At 37.4% G+C, this 10,465-nt stretch overlaps 1 protein-coding gene across 1 annotated transcript in view; it reads right to left on the reverse strand.

Annotated features, from left to right (window-relative positions):
* Positions 1 to 9,582, reverse strand: part of LOC145786699 (testis-expressed protein 2-like) — a 28,648-nt gene extending 19,066 nt beyond the window's left edge. Inside the window, exons 1-9 of the mRNA XM_082598417.1 lie at positions 9,328 to 9,582; positions 8,350 to 8,486; positions 6,816 to 6,958; positions 5,231 to 5,391; positions 4,618 to 4,767; positions 4,227 to 4,278; positions 2,881 to 2,974; positions 928 to 1,089; positions 485 to 639 (exon numbers count right to left, since the gene is read on the reverse strand). Coding sequence (XP_082454543.1) covers positions 485 to 639; positions 928 to 1,089; positions 2,881 to 2,974; positions 4,227 to 4,278; positions 4,618 to 4,767; positions 5,231 to 5,391; positions 6,816 to 6,958; positions 8,350 to 8,486; positions 9,328 to 9,375 — 1,102 coding nt within the window. The 5' untranslated portion in view covers positions 9,376 to 9,582. The remainder of the gene's footprint in view (positions 1 to 484; positions 640 to 927; positions 1,090 to 2,880; positions 2,975 to 4,226; positions 4,279 to 4,617; positions 4,768 to 5,230; positions 5,392 to 6,815; positions 6,959 to 8,349; positions 8,487 to 9,327) is intronic.
* Between the last annotated feature and the right edge of the window lie 883 nt (positions 9,583 to 10,465).

Raw genomic sequence — 10,465 nt, forward strand, 5'->3', positions numbered from 1 at the left:
AACGCACACTAGTGTTTACACGAAATTTACAAACTTAAAATAAGCAACCCTATGCTCACAGACAATTTCGAAATTCGAACAGACGTTTTAATCAACCACTAGGACAGTGTGGTTGGACATCGCATTGGAATAATTTTAAGCGACCCCCACCTAGAACTACAATCTGATTGGTCGGTCGGTGGAATCGTATGCAAAGCGAAAATATGCTTCCCGGAAAGTATTTTTTGGCTTTATGCTCTTTAAGTCCTCAAGAAAATTATTTTTGGTTATGCTTGTATGCTGATACCTTCCGCGGGCCGCACATAACGGCGTGGCGGGCCGCCAGTTGGTGACCCCTGATTTAGAGTGATCAATGCTCTTATCTGGCTTCTGATGATGTCTGCAGTCTGTCAATGAATGATGTCAGACGTTGAATCAATGTAAAAATGAATGATTTGCTGGTGCGGTTTGTCTATCATCATTCAAGCAGCTTGTATCTACTCACTTGTTACCACAGTTTGAACAAATGGAGGGATTGGAAAAATATAATAGAAATAAACAAGGATGGATAGAAGAGCAATGGAAGTGAAAGAAAGGGTTAACTGGAGCTCATCTGGTGGTAGAACTTCGGAGGAAGTTGCAGAATGGAACGATGTTTTTCTGTAAACAATAAATGGGAAATAGTAAGACATCACAGATTCACAGTACACACACAAAAACCTATTTTGACAATTGAAAAGACTTGACACGACAGCATACACCATCCATTATACAGTGATTGCTCAGTTTTGAAGCATTCACGGCATCTACTTTTTCATTGAGATCCATAAATGTCGATTACGGGAGGGGGGGGGGCGGCACCCTCACGGGTCTGAGTCAGAGAAGGGAGAAGTATTTCTGGCCCCCTCTAAACATCTCTAGAGAATCAAACATGAAGAAACTCATTACCTTAGAGTTTCATCCAAGAAGTTGTCATCATCACCGTCATGTGACTTGGATCGACCATCATCATCATATCGCGCGATAGCATCATCGGACACGTCATCATCAATACTTTGTCGCTTGTCCGCCATCAAAGAAGATAGACTCACAACGAGAGGTGATTTCTTGCTGCAACAAGGTGAAAATAAAGATCATAGGCCAAATTAACATTTCAAATCTCAACAAAGCCGTGTGACTTGACTCTTTCGCCGCATTTCTCAGCAGTTTAATTGAAAAACCGAGGTGGTTCTGCTTGGCTTCCTGTGCAGAGATCGATTCTCGATTCGATTTTCCAAAACTTGGAAATTTCCGCCCTACTTTGGTAGGCTATTGTCCAATGTCCATCCAGCGACACGCACTTTGAAAGGAACGAACAAGTTTATAAATATTTTAAATAAAGTAAACGATATTATAAATATTTGTTTACATAATGCAGCATCGTATCAAAACAGTGATGGACGTGCAAAAGTTACAAAAAATGAAAACGGAAAATAGCCTATGTGCAGAAGTCTATTTCAGCTGAGCATTGATCAGGGGGGTAGAGATAAAAAACTGCAACTGGAAATTACCATGAAGAAATAACCGCTTACAAATGCTTTCCAATCTGTAATACTTAGGAAGAAATTTTGAAATTGTAGCTTTCCAAGCAACGCTATCTCTATAATTTGGTTTTAGTTAACTCATTCATGCGGGTCTAATGACATTAATTGCGTGATCAAAGTGCTGAGAGAGTGAGTTCGATGCCCAGCCAGAGCACAAGAACATCATAACGAAACATTTCGTGACATCAGACTTGAAGATTGGCTTTCTTGCCTTTTAAAACTTCCAACCACCAAGCATTAATTGACGATTGGGTCAATTAATGCTTGGTGGTTGGAAGTTGACGATCGGGTCAAAACTAAAACTGGACGTCGCAATCACTGGTGCGCCGTTTGAAATTTTAAAGGACATCGCACAAAAGTTGATTTGGTTTCCTGACTAAACAAATCATTTAAATGACTTAAATCTTTTAATATGGCCATGTTCAACTTAATTCTTTCGAGACAGCGTATTGTAGATAATAATAATAATGTTAGTTTTTATATAGCGCTGTATCCATCGCAGAATGCGTTGCTCCTCAGCGCTTTACAAAGCAGACAGTGTCAATGCAGCCGTATAGAGGCGCAACTGAGTACATTATTACCCGAATCCACTCCATTACTCAGTGCCAAGCAGAAATTAGATTCAGTACCATTTTTAAAAAGTCTTTGGTATGACCCGACAAGGTATCGAACCCATGCCTACCGATTCAGAGGCGGGCGCACTAACCACTAAGCCACCGAGCCGGTTTTAATGCTTTAGATCAATGCTTAATTTAGAAATGCAAACGTTAGTCAGCATTCTATCAGCGCTCACAGTTTTACCATGATTGTGATTGCAACAAAATATTGATTATAAATGAAATATTCTTTGTAACGGTCGCAAAAATTGTATTAATTTTTTATAGAATTTATAGCAAAACATTAAATCAGCATATGGTTTACTGAATTTTGATCTTGTGTGCCGACATATAGCTCATAACATAACTTCGTCAATGTCATCAATCGTCGTGCTTTGCGAGTTCAGCAAATTCTAAGTGTATGACTGTATGTTCTTAGTGTATCGCTTTGAGACTTATGAAATATTTGATTCCATTAGAAGACGCGTTATACCAAAATTTCAGACAATTTTTTAGGGGTCCGCGACCACTTCAAGGCACCAAAAGGGGTCCGCCATGACAAAGGTTGAGAACCACTGCATTAAACGAAAAGCTTTTAAAGTAATCGTTTGTCAAACTATTTGTCACTAACTACTAAAATCATCACATACGTCTAATAGGCCTACTTTAACTGGAGTCTGGAACATACTGCAAACATAAGAAAAAGTGGAAAAGTGATGTACCTCGTTGGTGTTTCACTGGTTTTCTTGGGAAGCATACTGACACCATCATTGTAAGGCTTGAAGTCTTTGTTAGATTTTAAAGCGGCACTACTACCTATAACACAAAACAATCAAATTGAAAATGATTTTTTTTCATGAAAACTTGGACTGCAAGAAATGCTTTATGAAACTTACAAGCTGCTTCCATACAAGTTTCGAGGATGATTCATAATTTAGATTTTCTTTAAAAAAACGCGACAAAGTTCTTTCAAATATTATCGTTCCTATCGCACATATACGTCCACATAGGGTTCCGACATTTATTTATATATTTATTCATTTAAATGACCGGTTTGGATAGATAACGTCATATCAGAAGCAAAGCCATTAGATTTGGATGTGATTTTTAATTTTCGTAAGAAATACCTTTAAAAGTATAACTTTTAAAATCAAACGTGTTAAATTTAAAAATGATGAAAATATCTAGCAGTGGACACAACTTAGGAAAATTGAAATAGGAAGGTAGATAGTTTGGAAATGCGAAGTAAATTGCGCAGAATGCGGTGTGTTGAATATTAATATCAAATAACTAATTAAGCAATCATTCCGTTCTCATTCACAATATTTTATGCATGGAACTAAGCAACGGAAACCCAATATTTCAAACCACTGCAGGAAGTCATGCGACTGCAATGATACCATTCTTGTCAATGGAAGGAAATCATTGTTTGCTCCATTCCATGGCTGTCAACCAAAGCATTAGCATACACATTGGGGATCAATAATTTATAACCAACCTATAGAACTATATGCGCAGTTGCCATAAAAAGCATTTTTCTCTCCGATATTGTACGTCATCTAAAATGCAAACAGTCTACTTTCCTTTTTCAAGTGAGTTTTTGCATTTAAGTTGCATTCAGTGTCTTTTGTAGGCACGATCAACCAGTCACATCCATGCTGTGACTATGCATATGGGTGGCACAACTCAGTGGAGCAACAATCTATGCGTCAATGTGAAATTTGTACAAGTATACCACAATATACGCACTGATGGTGTACGGCTGCCACGCACAGTCGCACACTTGGTTGAAATGCCTAACAACGAACTTCGGCTATTCAGTTGCTTTGTCTGTTTTTGGAACGTTTTTACTTTTATTTCCGGATTGAAATGAGGCAAATAGTTACGCTGCAAATAATAAGCAAATTGTAGAGTTGACGTGCAAAATATTCACAATGCTGTACCTAATTTTGGTTTCACTCTACACTTACCGCAGCGCATACCACATAACATGAAATTTTTTAAACTTAGTTTTAAACTCATAAAGCAAGCCAACAATATAATTATCTCTTTGATTGCAGCAACTCACTTGTGGGAGAAGTGTGAGACCGAAACCGCAGACTGAAATCTCCGGTTGAAATCTGATTGAAAATGAAGAAAACGTTTTCACTCAAGTTCAAAAATTGTTAAATGTCAGCGAGAAAAGTTTTAACATTGAATATCGACTTCATGGCTGGGTTGGTGAAAGTGAATGACCAGTTGACCACTGATGTTGGGCCGACGGAGAGCATGTAACGAAGCCTGAGCTAGGCACCTAAGGGCATATGGAATGAGAGACATGAAAACTGGCCAATGATTTCGTTGCCTTTGTTCAAATCTATCACAACCAAAACGAGATTTGAACTTACAAAAATATACAAGCAATGAACTAAAAACGGGCATTTTAAAAAACGAGAGTGTAAGACGTTTGAGAGTCTCACATCTAATGATTCTTCTTCTTTTTCGGCTTCCTCTTCTTCTTCTCGTTTCTTAAGCTCTTGCAATGGATCGTCAACACTTTCCTTAAAACTTTGAAGAAACGTGTCCACTTCTGTGTCTTCAGGACTTTCAACTATGCTCTCCGTTTCCGCCTTTAAATAAATCACAAAAGTACAGAATATTTTATCAAACTGTATTTTTCTTCTTTTTCATTAACAGTTGACGTAAGATAAATGACCCAATGATTCTGAGTGATTTAATGCAAAGTATCCACTAAAGTATACATGCTTTGTAGCTGCATATGTACACATCTCAGTGCATTCATTCACTAACTGGCTGTGGCATGTTGCCATCAGTTTTTCTGGGTCTGCTACTATTCGGTGAGTTCCTAATCTCTAACCCTAACCCTAAAGCGGCAATGATAATTAGGCTACGGTACCCAATAATTTAAAAACAAAATTGAAAAAATCCCCCGTTAAGGGATCGGACTCACCGAATCGGACTCACCGAAACGGGCCATTCCGTCAAAAACTTGACTTATAAAGATCTAACCCAATAAATGACTTTATGTGTAATATGTGCTACGCAGTGTACCTAGTCCTACATGTACATTACCTTACGTAACCCTGAAGCACTGATGGGATTAGAAACTTCAGATGTTTCATTAGAAACTGATTGTACATCAAGAGTATCATCAAACGGTTTGTAAAGCAGACCACGATTTGATCCAGTGTCTATGCTGGTTGACTGAGTTAGTGAACGGACACTGTCAGTCGCTGAAAAGGAATGTGACAATGACTTTCATGATGTGTTAGTTGTACTGTACAAATGATCTACAAAACATGACCATGTGTTTTTTACGATATATTAAGGGGTACAATGAGGTAGAAAACAGCGTAGCAATGGCATTTGATATTTCAAGCACATACATTATGTACAGTGGGATTCTATTTGAATAAGGACCTTCTGATGATCCTCTTTCAGGGTGAAACACTAAACAGGCTGTAGAAGTTGTAGAAAGTAATAACTATATTATATTTGATATGTACAGTCAGTTGTAGACTTTTAAAAACGATTGTAAGGATTTATTTAAAAATAAACAAACATGCCGTTAAGTTGTGATTTCATCTTCAACTAGCTGCATTGGAATCCATGTCTTTTAGGTGCAGACAGTTAGGTGCCTGCCAAATAGGTGTGCGTACTGTGGCATCAGGTTATTTACACTGTGGCGCCCGGTCATTTAGGTGCTTTTCGGTGTGTTAAATTACACTTATAATCATTTATCAGAAATGCTTGATTATGCGAGAGTTCTCCCCGCTGTGTTACAAAGTGAAATCAGTGTGCACTGTGCAGTGCCTGACTATGCCAGTACAGCCAAGAACCTACTTAGCAAGCCCTTCTGTTTGAACAGGTGCTAAAGGTGTAAGGATGAAAATTTTTATTAGGGATTTTGTTATGCCTCCCCTTGACAAAATTCTGCATACGCTAACTGTCTGCAGTATTACCATCAAGCATTCAAGCACCTAATGAAATAGGTAGTACTGGGAATAGCGCCTAAATGGCCGGGCGTCATTGTGTGCCGCACCTAAACATCCTGACACTACAGTGTATGTAGATTGTAGGCTACCTATTTGGTAGGCACCAAAAAGACGTGCTCCGCTGCATTGGCAGTCAACCTCAGTGAATAGTAAAATTATCAAAGCAGTCGATTTCATTAGACACAAAAAATATATTGCACAAGAATTGACATTAAACCAGAGATTGGGAATAATGGTGAAATAAAGCAGGAGGTGTAATTTTGTAGTCCATTTTAATTTTCATTTAATTTTAAGGAAGTTTATTACACCCCAGTGATTTTCAACCAGTGTTCCACAGAAGACTGTCGGGTGGTCTGCAAAAAGTGTAAACCAAAACGTGATGCGTCATTGCCATCATGCGGAGGCTCCACTATGAACTTATTAATAACAACAAGGCAACCATTACCTGGTTCAAGCAAAATAAATTTGTGTAAGCTTGGGCTTAACGCAGAATTGATTTCATGACACAAAAAAGAGTGAAACACAGTGATAGGACTACACAATTACACACATTTGTATGAACTATCCTCAAGTGATGGTTTGAAACTTTTTTTCAGACAAGCAAATTGCAAATTCAATTCAGAGAAAACTTAGGTAAGGTATTATTTTTGAACATTACAAACCTTGTTTTTTCAGATTTGTAAATATTTTAGCTCTGTTGTGCCAGAGAGTAGAAGCCGATGGATAAGCATTCGGATCAGAAGTCTCGGCTTTGGAAGAATCATCCAACTTTGTTAAAAAATCTCGAAATCGTCCAACTTTAACTCTGTGATCAATGTATGGCAGACTTTATTGAGTAGTGTGTGTTTTCTATATTAAGTTTTACAACAACTTCATAATAAACAGCTTTTCAAATAACAGTCGATTCTTTCACTTTAAAATAATGACATTGCATTCAGTCCTCAAAATTAGCGGCGACACACGGCAATTGCCGTGGTAAATGCCGCCGCAAACGTCATAATGGCCATTATGCTATGGCAATAAAAATGCCGTTGCAAAATGAGCATTTAATTCGGACAAAAATTGTTCAAAATTTCTTCATGTTTGATTTACTCGCAGCGGGAGTTTAATCAGCAGAAACATCGCACCAAGACCTCACCTCGGACTATTTTACTTGCTGTGAACACTCACACAGTCTTCGAAATTAGCATATTTTTACTTCGCAAAAACGTTGACGAGGCCAAACGGCAAAAGTTGAAATTGCCTCGGCAATTGCTGTGAACGTTTATTACGAAAAAATTGTACCAAAACGAGAAGAGAAAAAAATAATCGAATAGTCTATCACAACCACAATGTTTGATTTGTTGTGATGTAATAATACCAAAAGTAGAAAGCGAGCAACGCGATATGCACGCTGTTATGGTGATTCACGTTAAATAAGTCATTGGGGGGAAAAGTTAGTTAATTTTGGTTTGATTCAACGTTCGAGTCAGCACAAATCGATTTAATTTTCCTGGCGAGTTATATCACGTAACAACAATGCCCAATAAGAAATTTACGTTTGTTTTACATTAATTCGACATCTAGCGACGTTGAATTATCATGAAATAACGTTAATTGCTCAATCAGGTATCGGTAACAAATGAATAGCTCCCTGCGAGAAGATTGCTTCGATTTACGTATACACTCACATAATTTCGACACAATTAGGATACTGCGAGCAACACAAAGTCTGTTGGATAAGGAACTAGTCAGAATCGGAATCATCGGATGCTGTATCGGAGGATGAGGTTGTCGCGTCGTCACTGGAATACTTGAAGACGCAAAACTGCCCGTTCATGAACGCGCGATGCCATATGATCGGAAGCGTTTATCCAATTTTGTTCCACTTTTTATATTCGCATTTCGCAACGACACCGGTAAAAAAATGCGCATTCGATGAAAGAATAACTTTTGCGTAACAGTTAAGCCATTATTTGTAAGGTTGCAAACTTTTTACAGTTCACAAGAGCATTGTCAGCGCATAAAATAGCTTGCCTGATGCTCTAGGCTACCGCCGTTTAACACACAATGAAGAAGAAGCGCATACAATTTCGTTTGATTAAAGCATACGGCAATTGCCGCCGCAATCCAAGGTTTGTTGATTTGGCGACGGCAATGTTTTTACCGTCGTAGATGGAAGTTAATTTCGAGGGCTGGCATTGGTATCAAATGTACCTTGAAGCAGCTTTATCTTGACCAAAACTATTTGTATTGAACGTGGTATCAAATTCCAAAGAAGAATTAGAAGACCCTGAAGAACTTCGAGCCAATGGGTGTTTATCAACAGCTTGTGACTTTGATTTGTGATATGTCTGAAATGGGAACAAGTTATGTTTATTTGGAAACATATTTTATAAAAGATTTTATGCAACATGTCAAATTGTCAACCCTAATAGTTTAATGGGTAAACAGTAAACACTAAGCCATACAATAAAAAAATAATAAGACCGAGCAAAAATAGTTCAATTTTGGGGTGTGCGTTTGAGCAACACACGTTAAGGACTGCTCTCCATTCAGCGCTACCTAGTATCTAATGGATGGAATAATTCCCCAGCAACAAGATTTTGCATGGATTCAACAATCGGAAACTACACTCTGTCAATCTTGGTGATTGGGCCTGTGTCAGTGATTTAAAGCCTCTACATCTACAAGTGTGCAGAACTGCCAGGATTAAGCTCTGCAAGAAGCTTTCCCAGTCCGAGGATATAGATTCAATCAATCACCAAGGCACCATACTGCATATTCTTAAGCAACGCATCTTTATTCAACAGTAGGCTACCTGTAAACTAATTTTAAACTACAAACACTTTCATAACAAAACTTGATTTTGTCAATGGCCAAAACTATGTCTGTGATAAGCTTCTGCAAACACACAAAACTGCCAGAATAAAGCTTCTGAAAAGGCTTTCTCACGCCTTAAATAAAACTTTGATCAGTAAAATTTGTTACGGGCAGGCATCCTACGCTATAAGCTAGGCTACCTTAGATTTAAAAATGGTCAAATTCTAAATAACTCATTGTGATGTTGAGGATAAATATTGTCTTCAGAACAACAAATCTATGTCTAATCTAGACCTTTGCATCTGATATCCTACATGGTGTAAGCTACGATAGGTTAGCCAGATGTCATCATAAAATCTATTGAAAACTTACTGGAGTATAAGCAGAATTTGACAAGCTTTCCGAATGATTGTCATTCATGATTGCAATTGCTGAGCAATAAAGAAAATTCAATTACTGAGATTGTGTGGCTTGAGTTACAAGCACAGGCCAGATGCGGCTTGAGTTACTGGCGTCAATAAATATGGGACATACTGCCAGTAAATTCAGGCTAGATCAGCCAAATACAGTTTCTAAATGTGACTCTTTCTTTACAGTAGGAAGAAAATTGTCGAACACATTGTCATGTCAAATGAAGCTTACTAAGTCAACAAATTATTGTTGGAAAATGGTGGAAACTAAAATTTCGCCCAGCTGGCCAGTGTTGCCATCTAGGTTTTTTAAAAATAAACTAGATGAAGCTAAAAAAAAGATCAGAATAAACTAAATTGCTATTTTCTTGCCCTAAACACTAACTTTCAGGGTTTAAAGTTAGAAAATAGGAAAGCTATCAGGTAAAGTTGTGAAAACACTATTCACCAACTTCACCTTATATTTTTGGTCGATTCCAATCTATGACATCATGGAATTATGACGTCATGGAATTTGATTTCACAGTAGGTTACGATTAAAAAGTTGTATGGCCCGATAACTCATGTGTAAAGTCGAAAAAAAGACCAGAATAAGCCAAATTGAAGCAGAAATAAACTAAAAATATCAAAAAAAACAAATATAAACCAAAAAAATAAAAAATAAACTAAAAAGTAAACTATAAACCAAATCGAAAAAAAAATAAACCAAACGGTTGCAAAATAAACCAGATTTGGTTTTAAAAAGACTAAAATGGTAACACTGCAGCTGGCTGACACAGATGACATCAGAGTTGCCAAAAAAAAAATATTTTGACCAGCAAAAACAATGTCTAGAAATCTACAAAATAGAAAAAAACTTCTGTTCAGTTTTCGCAACAATAAACTTCGTGAATACATTAATTATTTCTTTTTTAAAACAATTTGTTTATTGAAACGTCATATCATACATTTGCATCACTCAGCTTTACTGCAGAGTCGGAGTCGTATATTTTACTCCCGATTCCACAGCCCTGATTGTAGGGTGGTGTCTGACCACTTGTGATCCTCAAATGCCATCAGGCAATTCCAGCAAAAAAAGTTTGAAAAGTTTTATTTACACT

This window comes from Aplidium turbinatum, chromosome 17 (assembly GCF_918807975.1).
Source record: "Aplidium turbinatum chromosome 17, kaAplTurb1.1, whole genome shotgun sequence".
NCBI lineage: Eukaryota > Metazoa > Chordata > Ascidiacea > Aplousobranchia > Polyclinidae > Aplidium > Aplidium turbinatum.